This window comes from Diabrotica virgifera, chromosome 7, assembly GCF_917563875.1.
Source record: "Diabrotica virgifera virgifera chromosome 7, PGI_DIABVI_V3a".
Taxonomy (NCBI): Eukaryota; Metazoa; Arthropoda; class Insecta; order Coleoptera; family Chrysomelidae; genus Diabrotica; species Diabrotica virgifera.
Genome location: NC_065449.1, coordinates 53,221,109 through 53,246,414, shown reverse-complemented (window position 1 = coordinate 53,246,414; position 25,306 = coordinate 53,221,109). Strand labels below are relative to the sequence as shown.

At 32.5% G+C, this 25,306-nt stretch overlaps 1 protein-coding gene and 1 long non-coding RNA gene across 3 annotated transcripts in view; one reads left to right on the top strand and one right to left on the bottom strand.

Moving 5' to 3' along the window:
• The window catches only part of LOC114334432 (transcription factor collier), a 511,411-nt gene that overhangs the window by 4,871 nt on the left and 481,234 nt on the right, over positions 1–25,306 (bottom strand). For both annotated transcript variants that reach the window (XM_050656378.1, XM_050656379.1), the window contains exons 11-13: positions 21,061–21,187; positions 19,647–19,735; positions 7,979–8,153 (exon numbers count right to left, since the gene is read on the bottom strand). In XM_050656378.1, the coding sequence (XP_050512335.1) occupies positions 7,979–8,153; positions 19,647–19,735; positions 21,061–21,187 (391 nt within the window). The remainder of the gene's footprint in view (positions 1–7,978; positions 8,154–19,646; positions 19,736–21,060; positions 21,188–25,306) is intronic.
• LOC126888272 (uncharacterized) overlaps positions 13,993–25,306 on the top strand; it is a 242,031-nt gene continuing 230,717 nt past the window's right edge. The window contains exon 1 of the long non-coding RNA XR_007699482.1: positions 13,993–14,348. This is a non-coding gene — a long non-coding RNA (uncharacterized LOC126888272). The remainder of the gene's footprint in view (positions 14,349–25,306) is intronic.

The following is a 25,306-nucleotide window of genomic DNA, read 5'->3' as shown; positions in this document are numbered from 1 at the left end:
CTAGAGAATGTGATGTAGGATTAGCGGAGCAGAATAGATCTGAAAAGGTCGCTGTGGAATAGGCCGAAAACCACCGTACTGAATCTAGAAATCTATATATCTATCTATCTATCAATCCTCTATACATTATCATTTCTAATTCTGTCCTCCTCTGAGGCATTATTGTTTCGCATGCTTCTTAGTAGTTCCTTAGTTATTTCAGGTATGTAATCAAGCGCTAGAAGATGTGTTCAAACAACTGCACTGGGATGGCTTGGGTATAAACATAAACGGGCACAATCTGCATCACTTAAGATATGCTGATGATATTGTATTAATAGCAGAAAGAAGTGAAGAATTACAAAGAATGGTGGAAGAACTAGATAGAGAATCGACAAAGATAGGACTGAAGATGAATTACAGTAAAACAAAAACCATGACCAATCAACAAGAAGAACTAGTAATTACAGTAGCACAAACAAGAATAGAACAAATAAAAGAGTATATATATCTAGGACAAATCACTAGATTAAATAAAGAAAATCAGACCGAAGAAATAAAGAGAAGAATAAGATTGGCCTGGGCATCATTCGGAAAAGTGTCTTATATTCTAAAGAACAGAAAATACCCGCAATACCTAAAACCAAGAGTCTTAAATCAATATATACTCCCTGTTTTAATATATGGCTCTCAGACATGGACGTTTACAAAAGAGAATATGGAAAAAATAGCAAAGACAGAAAGAGCCATGGAAAGACAAATGCTGAACATTAAACTATCAGACAGGAAAAGAAACGAATGGATCTGTAACAAAACAAAAGTGAAAGATGTCTCTACCCAAGTAGCAAAGCTTAAATGGAAGTTCGCCGGATACACCCTACGGCAGAAGGATGAAAGATGGACTAAGATGATTATACATTGTAGACCGTGGAACCACAGACGAAAAAGGGGAAGGCCACAGATGCGATGGTCAGATGACCTGAAGAAACACACTGGGTCAAAATGGATGCAAATTTTCCAAGATAGAGAGGCATGGAAGAAGGAAGAGGAGGCCTATATCCAAGGATGGATGTTTAGGGCTGATTAGATAGATAGATAGAATCTTGAGATGCAATATCTTTACTACTTTTTTTATATTTAAATAGGGTTTTCTATTGAATTATAATATAGCGTTTGGTATTGTATAATTTCAATGATTTTTTGGAGCTCTATACTTCATTGAGTTTGGTCGATAACTAGTTTTCTTATTTGAAGTATTTTTTGACTTATTTTCCTCCTCTAGTTTCCACCGTAGCTGCTCTTAGTAGATTTGTTTGTTCTCTGTCCAAAATTTTGGACAGAGAACAAAAAACACAAAGAAACATTATTTACGGTAGTCAATTATTTACTCAAGGTAGTTCAAAATCGAAGTAGGAATATATTTCATCATCGAATGTTGCATTTATACAGGGACGTATTGAAAAGATATTGTCTAACCTTAGGACTAAACGACATAGATAACTAATCGTGCTCAAACACTTTTTATGGATTTAGAGATCTTATTCTTTGTTAATATTTTAGAAAAAGCAAAATTTTTTCGTTTTAGTTGTACTAAATCAGTTGCACAATATTGTTTAACGATTAGTTTTAATATTATTTGTTAAATATCTGATTGAGTTTAAATACAATAATCACAACCTGAGTAAGCCTCAATTTGTAGGTGAATACATCCCCTTGCGGTTTTGCATTATGTGGATTCAATTCCCACTGCAAACAGGAAACCGTCTCTTGGAAGATAATTGGTAAATTACTGAGAGTAATTTAACTAGTACATCTCATCTACACTTAGTCGTTCTGATCCGATATATTAAAATGTTGATCAGGTGAACATAATATGATATACAAGGTTGGGCGTAAGCCAACTGGAGAATTTGCAAAAAATAATTCTGGGTTTATAATAAGTGTTCAAAATGCTCACCATTCACCTCAACACCCTTCAAGTAACGATTTTTGGACAAGTTAATAATGTGAGCAAATATCGCGAAATCTTTATTGATGATAACTAACTCAACTGTTATCCAATGTTTGAGAGCTTCAACATTGAAACATAACATAAAAATACCCCAGATTGAGAAATCTATAGGAGTAATGTCTGGCGAGTTTAGAGGCCACCGTTCGTTTCTACTTCTATGATCGATCCAGGAAAATGCTGGTTTAGCATAATCTAATCATAATAAATATCTACTATTTCAATAGAAACACAGCGACTAAACTCACAACAAATAGGTAATTGTTCGTTTCGAGGTCGACTAGTATACTGCCTTATACCCAGACCTCTCTCAAACTATCTCCACAGAGGCACCACAAAACGAATAGGTTAAGTTCCATGAAATAATAAGTATAAAGTATTTGTAAATTTTGGCCCGATGTAATTGATGGAAATTAAGTTCCATTTTTAGGCAATCAAGAGTCCATTTGTTGATCATATTATTTCTTTCATATATAAGATGAAAAATTTATATCTCTTATAAGAATATGAAGACTAAGATGGGCAGGACATCTAGCAAGATCACAGAATAACCTTGCTAGAAGTATTCTTATGTCACAAACTGTGGGAAGTAGAAATAGGGGCAGGCCAAAACTCAGATGGCAGTATGGTGTAGATGAGGATGGGAGAAAAATGGGTGGAGCAAACTGACAACGGTTGGCAATGGATAGGACTGACTGACGTAATGGACTTGGGAAGGTCGAGGCTCTTTTATAGAACTGTAGCACCATTGATGATGATGAAGATGAAAAATTTATTTAAAATACAGAAATGATCATACAGAATAGTAGACATGTGGGTAAAATACTTTATAAATGACCGTACATCATTTATTTCCTTTAATGATGACCAAAAACAATCATTAATTTATTAAATTGTACAGATCTGGCCTTTTTCAGTTTGGCAAGGATAATGCCAGGATGAGAATCAAAGAAAAGAGGAGCATCTCAGTGAATACCGGGCCATTGAGGCGGCAATTGATGGTCAAAAAATAGAGCAGATGTAACGTTGATCAAGGGGACTAAGGATACAGACAGAAGGAATGGAAGTGAAAGATTGAGAAAGGTATTTCAGTTGGAAATAGGTGACATGGATGCGAGTAAGTATAGTGAAAGGCGTTTATTGAACTGACTGTTGCTGGGTGTAATGAAGTGTTCCGAGGATAAAACCCTTAAGATTGAAAGGCTTCTTTTGGTGGAAAGATATAACCGCAGCTCGGAAGAAGAAAGGAATTAAGGTGAGACGAACTATGGTTTATGTGGATAGAAGACGTCATGTGAGTACACAGGAAGCTAAATAGGAGTACCTACTGAACAGGAATGTGGTGAAACAGACATCTACATATATAAATGCATAGAAAATGGTTCTTTGATAGGTAATGCAAGTCCGTAAAGGAGATAAAATGCTCATTTCTGTGACGAAACGAGAAACAATGATAGAAACCACTGGAAATCGGGAAGATTCTTGAACCAATTAAAAATGAATTTTTGTCTACGTTAAACCGACTGACAGTAGGAAGTTCGTTATTATCAGAGGAATGACCGCTTCCAGGAATTTATGCCTGAAATATTGCTTTTTTGATTAAGGGTACATTTCCAAGAGTATAAAAGGAAGGAAGAAACCCGACTTCTCTGAGTGCCCATAATGTTTATTGTTGAGCTGCATATATACACAACACTTTCAAGAAAAAAAGTATAATGCATATATTAGTGTTATCTACAAATATTAGTCCAGAGAAATAAGATTTTTCTCGTGACACATCCCCCTCCAGGCCGAAACCAAATTTTTTGAGTAGTATGGACATCTATATTAATAACCTATATGTTTCCTGTAGCCGATTTTGATGATATACATACATAGTTATAAAGAAATGATCAAAAAACGGCAAATTTTCGATTTTTTCGTCTATTACTAAAAAGTGAAGCATTCTAAACAAATGTGAGAATAAGAAACTCATAAATCATATAAAAAACTTCAATATGGGGTTCTCTGAATGTGTCTATCCTTATTTGTTGCTTAGAAAATTGCAAAGTAAGTCATAAATTTTGAGATTTTATAAATAACATATCATAACTTATGTAAAAATTAAGTTAGAACCTTCTTATTACACGGAATAATGAGACTTGGGCTTAAATTATATTTTAAATTTCAAAGCAGTTGGTCATAGACTAAGAGCCGCTATAGGTGAAATTTCTTAATCATTTTAGGCACGATGGGACCCTATAACTTAAATAGTAGAACCTAAAAGAAAACGTTTGAATACAGCGCCGTCACTTTTCAGTGGCACATGCGTCGACAGTGGCGCATCAAACTTTCCACTTATGGACGGGATAAATAAATTAAAAGTTACCCTCCCTTACAAACAGAATTAAATTTTTTTTATTTTTTTAAGTTCTATGTGATTAACACATAGAATTCGGCATAATTTTAACCCACCACCCCCTTCCCCCTGCCCCCACCATCAAAAACTTCATTTTTCGTTTTTATTTTTTTTGGTGGGATGAAATCAATTTTAAAACTACAAAAAATTCACACGCATTGCTGAGGCTTTTATAAAACATGCCTATTTTTTATAGACCCATAGGTAGAGTGTACATAACCTCAAAAAATTAAGAGAAATTTTATTTTTCAAAAAAGCGTATAACTTTTTTTGAGGAATAGCTGCAGGTCTAGTTTTTTCTAATCTTGTGTGTTTTATCAAACGCTATATTTTTAATTTTTTTCAGATTTTTCCGTAAGGCTCCCCACCTTCAAAAATTCGAAAAACTGTTTTTTGGGGGGTTTTGGGGGATTTTCCCTATTTTATAGACTTCATAATATATCAAATCAATTTTGTTTTTATAGATTATATGTAACTTGAAGTAAATGAGTCCTTTAGAATATTTAAAAATCAGAAAAACACGTTCAAACCCCCCAAAAACCCCCTTAAAAACAGTTTTTTGGATTTTTGAAGGTGACAAGCGTTACGGAAAAATCTGAAAAAAATTAGAAATATAGTGTTTGATAAAATACACAAGAATAAGAAAAAATTAGATCTGCAGCTATCCCCAAAAAAAAGTTATATACTTTTTTCCAAAAAAAAATTTTTAAAAATTGTTTGAGGTTATGTACACTCAACCTACGGGTCTATAAAAAATAGACGTGTTTTATAAAAGCCTTAACTATGCTTGTGAATTTTTTGAAATTTTAAAATTGAAAAAAGTCGAAATTCTACCATTCTACCAAAAAAAAATAAAGTCGAAAAATAAAGTTTTTGAGGGTGGGGGCAGGGAGAAGGGGGTGGTGGGTTAAAATTACGATGAATCTTATATCTTAATCACATAGAACTTAAAAAAATGAAAAAAATTAAATTCTGGTAATGAGGGAGGGTATTTTTTAATTTATGTATCCCGTCCATAAGTGGAAAGTTTGATGCGCCACTGTAGACGCATGTGCCACTGAAAAGTGACGGCATAGTGCTCAAACGTTTTCTTTTAGGTTTTACTATTTAAGTTATAGGGTCCCGTCGTGCCTAAAATGATTAAGAAATTTCACCTATAGCGGCTCTTAGTCTATCAAATAGGTTAAAAGTTATTTTATTTGTTTTTCCCAAATTCATTTTTTTTTGCAACACTATAAGTCAGAAAATTATGAGGATACAGTAATACTTCGGACAGTTTATGAAAGAAGAACATGTTTACTATTACTTAATTTAAAAAAATGACAAAAATAATTTTAAACAGTGTAAAATTATTTTGCAAAAACATGTCGATTTTTTGCTTACTTATAAACAATTAGAAACCGTAGAAAAATTATTTCTTCATATTTAGAAAGACTGAATTTTTATACACTTTTCGAAAGAAAAACAATTGTCCTAGGACAGTTAGGGACGAAGTTAGCCCCCCTTTTTTAATTCACATGTTCTTGCAAAATAATTTTGCAGTATTTAGAATTATTTTTTGTCATTTTTTTAAATCAAATTAATAGTGTAAATCTTCTTCTTTTATAAACTATTCAAAGTATTACTGTAACTCCATCATTTTTTAACTTATAGTGTTGCAAAAAAAATTAATTTGGAATAAACAAATAAAATAAATTTTAAACTATTTGACCAATTGCTTTGACATTTAAAGTATGATTTAAGCACCACAAGTCTCAGCATTTCGTGTAATAAGAAGGTTCTATGTTAATTTTCACAAAGTTATGAATATTTATAAAAACTCAAAATTATATGATTTATTTTGCAATTTTCTAAGCAACAAATAATGATAGACATATTACACGAACGCCATATTGAAGTTTTTTATTCGATTTATAAGATTCTCCCTGTCAAATGTGTTTAAACTGCTTAACTTTTTGGCAACAGACGAAAAAAGCGAAAATTTACCGTTTTTTGATCTTCATTTGTTTATAACTATGTATATTATCAAAATCGGCTGCAGGAAACATATAAGTTATTATTAAAGATGTCCATACTACTCAAAAAATTTGGTTTCGGCCTGAAGGGGGTTACGTCATCAACAGGATATTTTTTTTTCTTATTTTTCTGAACTATATACTTACTACTTAAGTTGGAAACATATGGGAAACTTTTTTATTATTAATTTTACGAAAAAAAGTTATTCTTCATAAAAAGTTCTGTATGCTCTAAAACCTAAGATTCAATTATCAGATATCAAATTTTATCAATATTATACAAGGTATGTCAAAAAATATGAATTTTGTTCAAGGGTAAAGTACCTTTATTTCTCTGAATATCGAAAATTCTGATTATGAAAAGCTGTTTGGAATTAAAAACTAAGATTAAATATGCAATTACATGCTTCTAATTGGAAAAACAAATATTTTACAAATTTTTTTAAAAATTTATGAATATCCAACATTGTTTTTATTTATTGCAAATATGATAATTCTTTTATTATTCATTTTACGAAAAAAAGTTATTCCTCATAAAAACCTTAGCATGGTCTAAAATCTAAGATACAACCGTGATATATCAACTTTTTTTAATTTTATACGAGGTGTGTCAAAAAATATGAATTTCACTCATGAGTATACTTTATATTTCACAATATTTTAATTAGAAGGATGTAATTGCATATTGTAATATAGTGTTTAATTCTAAACAACTTTTTGTAATAACAATTTTCAATATTGTGAAAAATAAAAGTACTTTACTCCTGAGTGAAATTCATACTTTTGACATACCTCGTATAAAATTAATAAAATGTGATATCTGATGGTTGCATCTTGGGTTTTAGGACATACAGAATAGTACAAAGAAGTATAAAGAATACATTTTTTTGTAAAAGTAATAGTAAAAGAGTTATCATTTGTGTAATAAATGTTGCATCTTGCATCTTGGTTGCATCTTGGGTTTTAGGACATACAGAATAGTATAAAGAAGTATAAAGAATACCTTTTTTTGTAAAAGTAATAGTAAAAGAGTTATCATTTTTGTAATAAATAAAAGCGAAGTTAAGTATCCAAATTTGAGAAAAATTTGGAAAATATATATTTTTTTCAATTAGAAGCATGTAATTGCATATTTGATCTTAGTTTTTAACTACAAACAACTTTTCTTAATAAGAATTTTCGATATTGAGAGAAATAAAGGTACTTTACTCTTGATCGAAATTCACATTTTTGGACATACCTCGTATAATATTGATAAAATTTGATATCTGATGATTGAATCGTAGGTTCTAGAGTATGCAAAACTTTTTATAAAAAATAACTTTTTTTCGTAAAATTAATAATAGAAAAGTTTCCCATATGTTTCCAACTTAAGTAGACACGCTGTATATAAAAATCCAAAATGTTTATTAAAAAATGGATCAATGGCTTCTTCAAATGCATTTTATTGAATTTCTTTGTCAAAAAATTGATTAATCTTAATGGTTTTGTAATATACTTTCAACAATAAATCTTACTCTAGCATCTACTAAGCAAAAATCTGAAGCAAGGAAGGACAAGCACCTTCTGTCCACTGACCGTTTCCGTTGTCTTGAACGCTGACAGCCAGTTGACCCGTATACGCATTGAATGTGGACGTCATACCGTTGTTACCCATGGTGGGAGACCTCGGCGCCGACAATGATAATTGATTGTTTCGAGGCATGGAGTAAAGCGCCTCCGCTAAGTCTGCTGCTCTCTTGAGGATAATTTCCTAGAAGAAAAAAAGATACATAATCAATAAAAGACATACATATTGTTATATTTCTATTTGATATGAAAATTAAAATTTGATAATTATAGACAAAATTCAATTTAATATAAAATATTTTCAATTTTCTCAACCACGGGCATATAAATTTAGAACAACCTGTATACAACAAATTGTTATATTTAATTTTAAGAAGTGATTAAATAAGACTCAAGTGAAATCGTTAATAGGTCATTATCGTTGTTCGCGGAAGGATCGGTCATTAGCCGATGCTAATTAAGACTAAGTGGAAATAGAGAATAGGTCATTATCGTTGTTCGCGGCAGGTTCGATCATTAGCTTATGCTAAATAAGACTCAGTTGAAGTAGACAATAGATCATTAAATTTTGTAAATAGTAGAAAGTAATTTTAGAATGGGAATTAACTATTTTTCTTTTGAAATCCATTAAGCATATTTAGAAAGATTAAAAATTGGTTTTGAGGAATACTGCGAATGAGAGTTGGTGGTGGAAGTTTGATTTGTGAATCTGGAAGAGATATTTAGAAAGTAGGGGAATGAATGACAAATAGAGATCAGAATGTTTTGAGCTGTCGAGAAGTGAAGTCGAGTAGTAGACGGTAGTGTACGGAGAGTGAGAAAGCCGGTGTAGTTCCGTGAGTGTGTAGTATCTATCGTAGAACGAGAGGTAGGCCAGGTTGAGAGTAAAAGAACCTCCTTGAGCCAAGAGTTCCCGGTAGCTGATTGCAGTTTCGAAAAAGGTAGAACACAGCATCACGACAGAAGCAGGAAACGAGAGCTATACGAGCTAGTTTCAGAGGAGAACATTACTGGAAGCCAGGACGAGGTTTTGATTGCAGCCAAGGATAGCAGGAAACGGGTCTTGTGTGAAGACATTCTCAGTGCACCAGAAAAAGGTCAGTCTCATTTGTTTGGACATGAATGTATGGGTTTTTCGTAGTAAATACCACATTTAAAATTGAAGAAATATAATCAATAATATCAGAAAAGCTTCATCAAACTTAAATAGAATTGTTGCTAATAAATCATAATAGTTAAATGTTAATAAAAACTTTCAATTGGAAATCAAAAGGAAATAAGATTCCCATGTGTAAATGTTATGTTTAAGAATAATAAGATATAGCAAATATTAAGCAGTGATTGCCATTTAAATAAAATAAACAATATTTTGATTACAATTGTAACCCATATGTGTTATTATTTTACTCTTTTCTTTCCTATCCCGATTAGGAACCATTAAGAAATACTTAGAAGCCACGTATGTAAGTAATTAATTTTATAAAAAGCCCTGAGATTGAAAACATATTGATATGTGATCTGGTAAATTAATTAGATTATTATTAATGCATTGATTAAATTAAATGACATATAAAATTATTATCTCATATCAATAATCAAGATCACATCAACTGTCGTCCAACGTGGAGGGCATTGTAAAGTATTTCTAGTGGCAAATTTGAAGGATAGAAAGAGTAAAGCCGGTATTTGAAAATTTATATGCCTGTGGTAAAAAGTAAGATACTTACATTTGATAACATAAAATTTTAGATCTCTTTAGGTACAAATTTTACATAACTGATTTAATATTTTGTTTTTACGATATTTACATTTGATATATTTATTGACAATTTATAATATTTGGGTGAGAAAAAGTCGTCTTGGTAACATACTAGTAAAATTTCATATTTGGCGGGGACAGTACTTCTTGAAAACAAATGTCTGTGACAAGAAGCCAAAGCAAAGACAACAAAAAACAAAAAGAACATTCAAATCAAGAGAATAATTCAGACCAAGAAGATATTTTAGACACGACAATCATGGCATCAGAACAGCAAGAATTATCAGGAATAGATAAATTATTACAAATGATGCAACTCCAGTCACAAAAAATGGATGAAACACAAAAAAAAATGGATGAAAATCAACGTGAAACGAAACAAGCCATGGAAGAAACATCAAAGAAAATGGATAAAGTGGATCAAAAAATGGATGAAACACAACAAAAAATGGATGAAACACAACAAAAAATGGATGAAACACAACAAAAATTGGATCAAAAAATGGATGAAACACAACAAAAAATGAAACAAGCAATAGAAGAGAACAACAAGAAAATGGAGGAACGCATAGAAAAGTATGAAGTGAAAATTAAAGATCACATGCAAGAACAAGAAATGAGAATGAAGGACCACATGAAAGAACAAGAAATGAAAATTCAAAATAAAATGAAGGAGTTAACGAATTGCCAGAAAAAAGAAATGGAAAGTTTGGAAAACAAGTTGGAAAATGCTATTCAAGTAGACAGAGAAGAAGTGGAAAAAAGAATCACAGGAATAGAAAAACAAGTCACCGAAAACAGGACGCAACAGAATGTCGGAGAAAGAAGAGAAATGGTTATACATAGCACAGATGACGTGAAGATAAGGTTTGGCGGGGATGTAAGAAGATTACACCCAGTGCCGTTCATAAATAGCCTGAAAAAGAAAATACAGCACATCGGAAATTTCGAAACAGCAAAAGAAACTATCAGAAACCATCTCAAATATGAAGCAAGCCTATGGTTCGATAGCAAAGAAGAAGAATTCGGCAATTGGCAACAATTTGAACAAAAATTTTTGAATTATTTCTGGGGAAAGGTCCAACAATTGGAAATTAACAAGGAATTGCAAAATGGGAAATACAATGATAGGATGGGTGTATCAGAAAGGACATATGCTTTGCAAATTTACAATAATGCAAAGCATTTACAATATAATTACTCATCGGAACAATTAGTCGAACTGATTGCAAGACATTTCGAGGAAACGCTGGAAGACCATATCACATTGCAAAATTACAAAGACATAGATAGTTTATGCCAATTCCTACAAATAAGAGAATCACGTCTAAGAGAAAGAAAATCAAGAAGGTCGCGAGAAGATTACAGGCCCCGAGAAACACAAGATTACAGAGATAGAAATCAAAATAGGAGGGACTATACAAGACGAGATTTTAATCCCAGAAGGGAAAACGAAAATAGAGACAACGGAAGAGGAAATTATGAACAAAGAAATAGGCAATGGAATGAGGATAGAAATCGAGAATACCAGAATAGAAACACCACACGCTCAAATCAAGAAAACAGAAATAATGGTAGACAAAATGAACAGGGATATCGAGAAAACCGAAACAGATCCGACAGACCAAGAGAAAATAGAAGAGAAGTAAATAATACCCAGACAGATGAATATGACGGAGAGAGACATTATGACGAAAATATAAACAACGATGAGCAACCGGCGTCTTTTCACGACGGCGCTCACTAAAAACCAAAAATCAAACAGGAATCTTTTGTCACCCCAAGGAGTTTATTAAATTGGCAGGAAACAACGAAAAGAAAAATGGAGTTAATTTAAAATTTGTGGATGGATTTATCAACGAGAAACCAATTAAAATTATGATAGACACTGGATCTGAAATAACATTGGTCAACAGAAAACTAATAGAAGAAGTTAACTTAACAAATTTAATTTACAAAATACCTAGGGTAAATTTAGTGGGCGCAAACAAACGGACATTGGCAACTATAAATGAAGGCATACGAGTAATGGTACGACTGGGTAAGAATATGTATGCACTACAATGTGTAATAATGCCAAATATGTCACATGACATGATAGTAGGAGTTGACGAATTGGCAGAAAAACATGTAGTGATAGATTTTAAAAATAATACGATGAAACTAACAGAAGAAAAAGAAAAGGAACAGAAGAAACAAAATACGGACGAATCAGGTAAAAAACAAACAGTGGAAATGAATTTGGCAACGAAGCAAGGACAAAGAAGAAAAGGGAGAAAAAGTCAGAAAAGGATAAAAGAAAATGAAACCTGTGGCTCCTCAAAAGAAGAGTTGAGCCCAGAAGAAGAAAATTTGAGAGTATCAGAAACAAAGGAGACCTGGGATTCCTCAAAAGAAGAGACGAGCTCAGGAGAAGAAGAAATAAAGCTAAAAAATGAAAGTGAAAAGAATATGATTGAAACAGTGGTATTTGAAGAGGAGGTATATGCAAACGAGGATGCGGAATGCACGGTAAACATGTGTGAAGAATCTGAAAAAAAAGACAGAAAATTGATATGTGGAGAATGGAAAGAAAAAGAATTGCGGTTGATGTTAAGAAACTACGAAAATTTGATCAATGAGGAAAACAGAGTGGCTAAAAAGTACGAACATTCATTTGAGGTGAAAAACTTGGGAAATTTTCGATCAAAGACTTACCCGATTCCATACAAGTATCGACAAGAGGTGAAAGAAGAAATAAATAAAATGTTGGAAGATCAAATCATCGAAAGATGTGATTCACCGTATGTTAACCCGATTGTGATAGTAAAGAAAAGCAATGGAGAATTGAGATTATGTTTAGATGCCAGGAATATCAACCAGCACACTGTATCACAATATGAATCACCTCTAAACATCGAGGCCATTTTTGGAAGAATCACCGGGTCACACATATTTTCGAAAATTGACTTAAAACACAGTTTTTGGTTGATACCGTTAGCTGAAAAGTGTAGAAACTACACCGTTTTTTCTATTGATGGTATTGTCTACCGGTTTAAGGTAGTGCCATTTGGATTGCAGAGTGCTTGTGCTGCACTCGTCCGAGCTCTACATACCATTTTGAATCGCCATGAAGATTTCATAGTTCATTATATCGATGATTTATTAATTTTTTCACAAGATACTCAGAGTCATCTGGAACACATAGAAATAATTCTGAAAGAATTGGACACAGCGGGATTGAAATTAAACATTGAAAAATGTCAATTTTTTCAAAAAGAAGTCATTTATTTGGGTTTTCAATTGGACACCAAAACAGTAAGATTAGCCGAAGACAGAGTCAAGCTCATAGATGAATACCCAAGACCAACGAATTTGAAAACATTGAGGGGTTTTCTTGGCACGATAAATTATTTTAAAAAGCTGATTCCCGATTTGAGCCAAAAGGAAATCCCTCTGATAAAATTGCTTAAAAAAGGAATAAAATGGAATTGGAAAGAAGAACAGGAGGAAGCTTTCGAAACATTAAAACGAGAATTCGCAAAAGGAACGAAAATATACCACCCCATTTACAATTTACCTTTTATACTCCGAACTGATGCGTCCATACAAAAATTTGCAGGAGTTCTGTCTCAAATACAAAACGACCAAGAAGTACCGATATGTTTTATATCTCGAGTGACTAAAACACATGAGAGAAAATATAGTGTTACAGAATTGGAGTTTGCCAGTGTACTATATTGCGTAAACAAATTGAGGTTTTACTTATTGGGAGCAAAATTCACAATCGAAACAGACCATGCAGCTTTAGTACATATCATGAAGAATAGATTAGTAAATAATAGAATACATAGAGGCATTCTGTTATTACAGGAGTATGATTTTGAGTTCCGATATATAAAAGGAAAAGACAACATAATAGCCGACGCTCTAACACGGGATGAGGACACCGGAAAAAAGGAAACAATTACTCTACAGGTGGGACTAAATAGATTAATACAAGAAGAAGGGATATATTCGTTAAATGAGATAAGGACAAACCAGGAAGACCTAGAGGAAAGAGAGAAAAGAAGAGCGGAAGTAGAAAATAACATATATTTTAAGAGAATAGACGGAAAGGAACTATATTTAGTGACACAGACATTGGCCGAAAAGATAATAAAGAAATTACATGAGGCACAGGAACTCGGAAAAGATCCGAGGAATTTATAATATTCACGATGTATACAAATATCACGAATAAAAGACAGAATTACATGAAGTAGATAGTAAGTTAGGATATAAGACGTAGATTAAAGTAAGGAAATATACAGGGAGTTGGTTTTGCCTCGAGAAAATTTATTTAAAAATGCAGATAAATTTTATCGAATACAAGGCGGGGATTTGTTATATTTCTATTTGATATGAAAATTAAAATTTGATAATTATAGACAAAATTCAATTTAATATAAAATATTTTCAATTTTCTCAACCACGGGCATATAAATTTAGAACAACCTGTATACAACAAATTGTTATATTTAATTTTAAGAAGTGATTAAATAAGACTCAAGTGAAATCGTTAATAGGTCATTATCGTTGTTCGCGGAAGGATCGGTCATTAGCCGATGCTAATTAAGACTAAGTGGAAATAGAGAATAGGTCATTATCGTTGTTCGCGGCAGGTTCGATCATTAGCTTATGCTAAATAAGACTCAGTTGAAGTAGACAATAGATCATTAAATTTTGTAAATAGTAGAAAGTAATTTTAGAATGGGAATTAACTATTTTTCTTTTGAAATCCATTAAGCATATTTAGAAAGATTAAAAATTGGTTTTGAGGAATACTGCGAATGAGAGTTGGTGGTGGAAGTTTGATTTGTGAATCTGGAAGAGATATTTAGAAAGTAGGGGAATGAATGACAAATAGAGATCAGAATGTTTTGAGCTGTCGAGAAGTGAAGTCGAGTAGTAGACGGTAGTGTACGGAGAGTGAGAAAGCCGGTGTAGTTCCGTGAGTGTGTAGTATCTATCGTAGAACGAGAGGTAGGCCAGGTTGAGAGTAAAAGAACCTCCTTGAGCCAAGAGTTCCCGGTAGCTGATTGCAGTTTCGAAAAAGGTAGAACACAGCATCACGACAGAAGCAGGAAACGAGAGCTATACGAGCTAGTTTCAGAGGAGAACATTACTGGAAGCCAGGACGAGGTTTTGATTGCAGCCAAGGATAGCAGGAAACGGGTCTTGTGTGAAGACATTCTCAGTGCACCAGAAAAAGGTCAGTCTCATTTGTTTGGACATGAATGTATGGGTTTTTCGTAGTAAATACCACATTTAAAATTGAAGAAATATAATCAATAATATCAGAAAAGCTTCATCAAACTTAAATAGAATTGTTGCTAATAAATCATAATAGTTAAATGTTAATAAAAACTTTCAATTGGAAATCAAAAGGAAATAAGATTCCCATGTGTAAATGTTATGTTTAAGAATAATAAGATATAGCAAATATTAAGCAGTGATTGCCATTTAAATAAAATAAACAATATTTTGATTACAATTGTAACCCATATGTGTTATTATTTTACTCTTTTCTTTCCTATCCCGATTAGGAACCATTAAGAAATACTTAGAAGCCACGTATGTAAGTAATTAATTTTATAAAAAGCCCTGAGATTGAAAACATATTGATATGTGATCTGGTAAATTAATTAGATTATTATTAATGCATTGATTAAATTAAATGACATATAAAATTATTATCTCATATCAATAATCAAGATCACATCAATATATTACGAAAGAACACTATTCACTACTGAGGAAACACACTGCGATGAAGAAGTAAGACCAATATTACAAGATAAAAATGAAGCAGTGTAATTAATAAAATAGTGAGGAAGAGAACTACATAAAGAAAAATAAAGAAAAATGTGGATCCAAAACATACTACCAGATGATTGGAACAGAGGTGTTATAGTACCTATATTTAAAAAAGGAGATAGGAAGGAGTGAGATAATTACTATCAATTCTAAATAGTGATGAGCGAGACTGGTCTTGGTCTTGCGGTGTCGGTCTTAGTCTTGCAGCAAAACCAAGACCAAGACCAAGACCGCCTTTTGGTTTGCAAGACCAAGACCAAGACCAGGTATGCAAGACCAAGACCAAGACCAAGACCGAACCTTGCAAGACTCCGCAAGACCAAGACCAACCTGCAAGACTCTTGCACTTTTTTGCGAAATTGGTTTTTTATTATTTAACTTTATCCTTTTAGTTCAATAATACATACTGACATTGTAATAAACCTTAGACAATATCGAATTTTTAAAATACATAATATTTTGGTTATATTTTTAAATCGTTTTGATTAAGTCAAACGGTTTGCATTTTCTCAACCTTCAATTACTTGTAAGACAAAAAAATGTATTTATAGATAGGATATTCCATTTAAAAAAATTGCCATTATAAACGGTTTTTATGTACCAGTAGTTTTCGATTTTTTGTCTAATAAAAATACTGACATTTATTTCAATTATCGCATAATCGGGGAAAAATGTAGGTCGTTAAATTTAAAATTAATACCAAAACATATCATAATAGATTTTAAAAAGGGATTCGCAATGTTGTGAAAGCATTGTGGCCTGAATAAAAAATAACTGGTTGTTGATTGTAATGTGTCAATTGGTATCGCAAAATCCAAAACTTAGGTTCAGTTTCTAAATATAATGACAAAAATTCCGATACTGGGAAATTTTTAAAATTATTTTTTGGATTAATTTTTTACAATCAACGAAAGTTGGAAGTTGAATTATTTGTAAAATTCCCGGATGACAAACGCGTAAAGAATTTTACTAATTTCATAGTTGAAAATTATTTGGAAGAATCTAGGTTTTCCCCAGAAAGGGCCAGTACTACAAATAGTATGTGCCGCACTTGAAAGGCATGCGAATCATTTCAGTGTGTTTTAAATTCTAGTGTTTACTACCGACGCGCGACGTCCAAATATGTTCAACTTTTTAAATGTCATAATCGGTAGTCAATCCAAAAATATGTTAAAATAAAAAGTGCGAATAACTCGTGCTACGAGAGCAATGTAGTTTAAATAAAATTAAAGAACTGCAAGATAACAAATTACAGAATTAAGCGTTTATAACTTCCCATTAGGTTTAGTTATTATGTTATAGTATTAGGTCTATACATACATAGATAGGTATGGTAAATATGTATGTATTTACTAAAAAGTATTTTTTAGTTAGTTTTTAAAAATGTTAATTATATTAAATAAAGTAAAAAAACACTTTTGTGTATTTTATTCGAAATTGTTTGGTTCAAATTAATACTACCAAAAAAGCAAGACCAACAAGACGCTTGCAGCAAGACCAAGAACAAGAACAAGACCAGCTAGTGCAAGACCAAGACTGCCTTTAAGCTGCGAGACCAAGACCAAGCTTGCAAGACCAAGAACAAGACTAGCCTGGTCTTGGTCTTTTTCTTGTTTTGCTCATCACTAATTCTAAACATGGGACTTAAATCATGCGCGAATATTACAGGAGAATACCAAAATAGGCTCAGACCAGGGATATCGACAATTAATTCCATACATAGAGAGGAGCAAATAATTCAAAAATCTAAAGAATACTGCCGAGAAATGCACGTAATATTCAAAGCTTCCGAAAGCGCTTCTGACATAATTAATCGGACGAAAATGATGGACGAGCTAGAGCATCTTGGAATCTCAGAAAAAATTAAGACATATGCTAACAGTGGTCCTAAAGAACACCACAGCAAAGATCAGTTTCCACGGAACAACTTCTAAGGAGGTCAAAGTAAACAAAGATGTGAAATAATGTGTCTATCTCACCGACACTATTTAACTTGATACTTAAAGCAATAATAAGGAGGACAAACATCGCAAACAAAAACATTATTACTTCAAGTAATAGCACACGCAGATGATCTAGTCATCATAGCAGAGACGAAGATGACACTTATAAGAGCAACTGAGAAATTAGATAAGGAAGTAAAGAGAATAGTGTTAGAGGTAAAACAGTACAAGGCATAATACATGACAATAGGAAAGGTAAAGACAACAACAGAGAAATATCTAATAACAAAACCATAAATTTGGACAAATATAGTCCGATAGATAAAATCTCTTTGCTTAGAATATATAGGACATATTCCGAGACGCATACGCTTAGCTATGTTGAGAAGGATAACTAATGGACACCACTATGGCCCAGGTGTAGAAGATGGCCTTGAAGAAGATGGCTGGATGCTTTAGAAGAAGATATAAGAACAATAAATGTTAAGGACTGGAAAGTGAAATGGCCATTGATATGGAAAGAAAAGGCCATTGAGTACAATAAACCAGCATATCTATGTTTTATAGACCTGACAAAGGCTTTCGATCGCATTCAAGTCGAAGATGTCTTACATTTACTGTATAGAAGAAACATACCAATCAATATTATACAAACCATCGAAAACATCTATTTTCATAATCGAATGCAGGCAAAGATAAATGGAAAACTAACGCAGTTTATACCAGTAGAAAGCGGAGTCAGACAAGGTGACTCATTAAGCCCACTTCTCTTTAATATAATAATGGACGAAATAATAGAAGCAGTACGTACAGGTCATGGTTACAGAATGGGGAACAAAGAAATCCAAATATTATGTTGTGCAGACAACGCCGCAATAATCGCCGAGACAGAAGACGATCTCCAAAGATTAACACACATCTTCAATACAACAGCCAAGGAATACAATATGATAATATCAGCAGAAAAAACCAAATGTATGACAACATATAAATACCCACTACGATGTAAAATCGAAATTGATGGTAAAATAATAAAGCAGGAAGCAAGGTTTAGCTATCTGGAAATAGATATAACCAGTTACGGAGATGTTGAAGAGGAAGTACGACAACAAAGCTTAAAAGCAAGTAAAGCGGCGGGATCCCTTAATGACGCAATCTGGAAGAAAAAACATCTAAGACAAGACACAAAAGCAAGAATCTATAAAGCAGCAATTAGACCTATATTGACATACATGGCGGAGACAAGACCTGACACATCTAAAGCGAGACGACTACTAGAAACAACAAAGATGAAAATACTCAGACGAATATCAGGAAAAAGTCTGTTGGATAGGGAGAAAAGCGAAAACATAAGAAGATCATGCAATATAGAAGACATAAAGGGATGGGTGACAAAACGGAAACAGGAGTGGAACGAACACATTAGTAGAATTGCAGATGATAGGATAGTACGAATAGAACGAGATAAGTCACCAAATGGACGAAAAAGTATTGTCAGACCAAGAAAAAGGTGGTGCGATAACTGAAATACTTTAGGAGGCTAATAATGAAGAAGAAACAGGCTTTAAAGCCTACATACAAGAAGGAAGAAGAAGAAGAAGACTGGAAAATTTAGTTCAAGGACAACAAAATGTAAAAAATTACGATAGCAGCAAAGATACACAGACACAGACACACTATGACAGAGAAGAATAATCCATACTAGAACCACTTCCAATAATCCTGCTCACCCAAGAATAGAATTTTGAACGCCATAGCGTTGTGTAATGCTTAATAAATGGAATAAAATAGAAGAAAGAAGGAAAAAGGTTAATAATCCGTTAATTATGGATCCATACCAGAACCACTTCCAATAATCTACCTCACCCAAGAATAGGATTTTAAAAGCCATATAGTCCCTAGGGATTATAACGCTTAATAAATGGAACAGAATAGAAGAAAGAAGGAAAAAGGTTAATAATTCGTTAATTTTTTTAGTAGTTTAAGAAAAAATTAAAGAATTGATAACGTTTATAAAAAAATTATAGAATAATAATTTTAATAAATAATTAAAGATTTACTAACCGGATATTATACATTTAAATAATAATATTTAAAGACTTCTACATTAACTGGAAAATAATGTAATTTCACTTACTTTAGGTAATTTTTCCGGATCTCCGGGATGTCTGGGTATAAGTTTTTGTAGTCTTTGGAAGCCATAGTCAATAGTAGGTTCATTAAGAGCTGTAAAATATAAAATCAACTTATGCAACAACGTTATCAACGATGTAATCAACGATATAATTGAAAATATAATATTACACATGTTTAAACCATGAGAGTTAAATTACATTAAATATACTTCAGAAATTATTGTGGTCATCATTATCGTCACGGTTCTACACCTCTTAAATAGCCTTTATCTTCACAAGCTTTATGCGATATTTTGACTTCTTCTAGCGAGCAGTGTTCCACAAATTCTTTATTTCGGTACTACAGTTCTATGTTGTTAGAAGGTTCGTCTTCCAGCAACCTCGAAAGTGTCTTACCCATTATATTCTTGTTGGTCAGCAAGTTGCCATCCTTATCATTACAGAGATTGATTCTCGACTTAAATTATTTTCTTATAATGTTTGTTATGTGATAGAACTTTCTTGTTTCTCCTCGAATCATATGGTTTTTGAGCCATTCGGATATGTCGTTTCCTGATTCTCGTTTATTTTTTCGGTGTATGCGTGTCTCTTCTCTCCTCAAGTTTTCTTGATCTTCCTAAATTTATTTCGCTATTAAGATCTTCGTCTACAACACACTGGTGCATCTTCATCTGCACCTTCGCACTGTCTAAGCTTCAGCCTCTCCGTCTAGTTCACATCGGCTAGCGGCTGTGACATAAGGATGTGTGGATGGAAGGCTATTTCGCAAAGATCTTGCTAGACGTCCTGCATATCTTATTTGTACTATGTTAATGATTTTTTTATCATTCTATTAGGTGCAAATTTACAATCTACTCTAATTACAACACAGAGTATTTAGCAAATAGTAGCAAACAGTTCTGAATCCTGGCATGCTTTGGGCACCATCCATCTATGGTTCTCCAATACACCTAATCAGTTAGGTCCTCTGGCCATGTCCTTTTCAGTCTTCTTCCCACAAGTGGCGGCTGGTACAGTTGTTAAATAGTTTGACTTTCATGGGCGAAATTTCTTTCTTGGGCTTTGTTTACGTGTAGTTTAATAACATCTTCGATGAATGGTACCCCAAGGTCATTATGAATAGTTATATTGGAAACGTACAACGATGCATTCGCTATCATGCGCAGCGTCTTTGATTATATGTCTATGTTTATGAGAGATTACGTATTTAACGCCAGATATCTGTTTTGTGGTATATCTCATAGTTATATTATTATCTCCTCTTCCAATTACCGTTTTCAAAGATGCTACCAACTATTCATCTCAGAATTCTTCGTTTAAAGGTGAGTAAAATGATTACTTTTTATACAAACCTACTAGTAATAGTATACTTATGTTAATATTCTTATTTAAATAAACAAATAATTTTATACTTACAAACATAAACAAATCGTCCAGGCGCTCCTTTACAAAACTGTTTTGATTTATAGGATAACGTTACTTCTACTACTCCAGGTATATGACGTGGCGGCGTTTGGACTCGTATTGCATGCGGCGTTATCAACTGAAATACAAAATGGATTATTTTAAAAGCTGCTGCATCAGCTTAATGTAATATTTGTAGTATTTTCAAAGGCACCAATAAACGTAGGTACATTAGTATAGCAATGGACAAATAATAGAGCAGCTAAGTTGGATAGAATACATGGGAAGGAATATCAATAGACAGTGTATCTAGGGATGGGAAAAACCTACCGGTTTTAACCTAAAACCTGTTTTACCAAATTGGCAAAATTATTGACTAAAATCACTAGCCAGTTGTGTCTGAGTTTAGCGAACCGGCTATAACTATACAAGTATGTGCACCTGATACAAAAAAGGTTTGTTTTCTATGCTCTGGCACAGAAATAGAAAGAATACTACGAACTTTGAAAACTACACTCAATAATAAAGTATAGCAATACGTGTGTACTCTGTCATTATAAACTTCATAGGAAACCTAGATTCTACTCACCCTATAGTTAAAAAAATCCAGAGTGCATGCAATCGTCTTTAAACTAATGAAAATACAGCAACGATATTGTTGCTTCCATCACATATAGGCGAGGCAACGAAATATTAAACCTAGGAATTTTGTGCAGTAGGATGAATCGTCATGCAACTTTTTGCATTCGATTCGAGAAAGTTTCAGGCAATTTTGTGAACTAAATTGATCTCTGGCAAATTTTTTTGTGCATGAGCAAACGAATTTTCAAAGTGCATCTTGAATAGGTGGAAAATGAAAAATTTAGTACTCAGGAAATATTAACGGAAATGAGTTCAATTTTCATACTTGACGGGTTTTGGAGGTCACTGAACACGCATTTCATGACGGCGTGTTCCACCCTGGGCACCAAGTACCTCGGAGATCATCTCCGTCATGAAATTCGTGTTCAGTGACCTCCAAAACCCCCAAGCATAAAAATTGAACTCATTTCCGGTAATATTTCCTGAGTTCTAAATTTTTTCATTTTCCATCTCTTCGAGATGCACTTTGAAAATGCATTTCCTTATGCAAAAAATTTTTTGCCGTAGATCAACTTAGTTCACAAAATTGCCTGACACTCTCTCGAATCGAATGCAAAAAGTTGCATGACGATTTATCTTACTGCACAAAATTCGTAAGATTAGGGCTTTTTAGTGCTTCGTTGCTTCGCTTTATTTAATTATTACAGGAAATAAAAAAGCTGATCTAACAGCAAAAGAAACCTGTTTTCTAAAATCAACAAAATAGATACAAACATAGACACAAAAAAATAATGGGTCTTGGGAGTGATCACTGGAAAAGAAGAAATTCGAAGTTAAACTCTTTGAAACTAAACATTTTCTACCATTAACTTCCACCAATTGAAAAGAAAAGACAAATCTATGTAGTATTATTTGAATCATGAGAATTGGACACACACGCCATTCACATGGACATCTAATAAATTCCAGTAATCAGATTTTGTGCCAGTACTGCAACACACCAAATTCCGCAAAAATATGTAGTTGTCGATTGTCAACCCTACCTAACGGTCAAGAGAAAATTTTGGTAACAACATAAACGACATAATATGTACTTAAACAACAGCAACAACTAAACAAATGTACAAATCTTTTTAAAGAACACAAAGTTATAGTATTTCTTCAAAAAATGTATTCTACATAGTGTATTGTAAGTAATATTTACCCAATGTAAAAGTATTGAAAATTTAAATATAAATTTAATAATTGCACGAGTGTCATGACCATTATCAATCGAGATAAAATAATAAAAAATAAAAATTTCGAAATAAAAAAAGATTTAAATAGCTTTATACTTCTATTTGCCTCTAAAAACTATCAAACAGAATACGCCCATTATTAGGGGTAAGAAAATAAAGCCATTATACGTCCCTATGAAATATTCCGAGTACGACGCCGTCATCTATCCGACCCTTCGAAAACCTCTTATATTTGGGACTCTCATTCTTTTTTATCTACTACACATACATGGGTGTAGTAAAGGAGAAAAAGAAAATATTACTAGGGATAAAAAAATTGTTTAAAAAACAATAAATTTTGACATTATTTTGTTTTTATTTGTATAGTTCTATTTAAAATATTAATATTATGTTCCATTTATTTAGCTGAACCTGCTATGATCATAATCCCTTCATGCGTTTTTTAAGATTTTCAACGTATTTTCAAGTGTATGATATGATAAGAAAGAATAAAATGGTAGAAAACCTTTGGGCATACTCGCAAAATTGGTTAAGTTAGTAAGAATAAGACTAACTATGAATAGCACACGAAATCATTTGACATTATTTTTTGGCACTTTTTAAATTCGGTGTTGGAAACAATACCTAATTAGAAATAGCCGATAAAAAACGACCGGATCATTTTTTAATAAGCTAAATTGGGATAGTACCCGGGGGTTGGCTGTAGTAAGCTGTACTAGGCTGTGCAATAAGTTTTGCGGTTCGATAAGAGAGCGCGTTGGTACTAGCCTAATTTTTGTGTTATGTTGGTACACTCTTCACCTGAATGTAATGTGAAGTTTCATTTCCATCTGTCTCCTCCCTTCCTCTCAAAACGGTCCAGAACATTGTTTAAATATTCAAAATGTCAAAAAATTAAGAAAAATTTGATTTTTTTCTTCGTTTTTTGATTATAACTTTAAAAGTATTCATTTCAGAGAAAAGTTGTACTTAAATAAAAGTTGCGTAATTATATTTCCTACAATATAGAATTAGTTAAAGATTTAAAAAATAGTCACCCTTGTTGCAAAAAAGCAATAATTGCTAAAAAACCATACAAAAACAAGTTTCGTATTTTACGTTTTTCAACCATTTATGCTACACTTAGGACCTTCATATTTCACCCAGAAAAACTATATGATACAGTAAAATAACGCTGTAAATTTCATTATGATCGGTTCAATATATTTTTTAAAATAAATTTTGCAATCCAGCTTTCGCAAAAAAATTGATTTTTTCAAAATGTTACAAGACTGGAAATAAAGGATATAGCAAGTTGAATTTTTTTTTGCTTATAGAAGTGTGCTGTACCTTTTATTTGCAATTTGGAAAATTAAAATCGAATAACTACCTCGGCGTCAGGAATTTTTTTAAATAAACATTAATTATTGGTGCTACGCGCAGGACAGCGGATAGTTTGCTCTGATTGGGCATTCCAATGACCTTTGATAATGATTGATACATTTTAATTTTTATTACATTTCGATATAAATAAATAAATTTGTTTATTGCAAAATAAAAACACATACTCTATCCTTTGAAATAACACTTTTTTTAGCAAAAATTTTCTTTGTTCATATATTTTAATTTAGACAATAAAAGTTTATTATTTTTGAACTTATGCAATTGTTTAGACAATATTTCACAAACAATAATAAAATTAGTTTGATTTTTGTGGAATTAAAATATTAAAATACAACAAAATATAGAGCAAGAAAATAATATATTAGATAAAGATTGGAAGAAATTTTGGTGGAAATCCACTTGTGTGAATCGAACAACGCTGTCCTGCGCGTAGCACCAAAAATTAATTTTTATTTAAAAAATTTCCTGACGCCGTGGTAATTAATCGATTTTAATTTTGCAAATTTCAAATGAAAGGTACAGTACACTTCTATAAGCAAAAAAAATTCAACTTGCTATATGCTTTATTTTCAGTCCTGCAACATTTTAAATGGATACGAGGCCACCACTTTACACGACAAAGTATACGAATACTGGTCCTAGTATTTTAAAAGCGGAAGTAGAGAAAGCCATCAAACAGAGAAAAAATGGGAAATCTCCAGGCCCTGACCAAATACCATCAGACTGGCTCAAACTTCTGGATGATGACAATGTCTCACAACTAACAAACATTTATAACCATATATACGAGGCTGGAATGATGCCACAGATATGGTTAGAGTCTACATTTATTCCACTCCCAAAAAAACCTAATATATCATCATGTAAAGAATTTAGACTAATTAGTCTCATGAGCTACTCTCTCAAGCTACTTCTTAAGATAATTCTTAATAGAATCAAGCAGAAATGTGAAGAGACAATGGGAAACAAACAATTCGGTTTCAGAGAAGGATTGGGAACAAGGGAAGCTTTGTTCTCAATGTTAACATTACTTCAACGATCATGGGAAATACAGA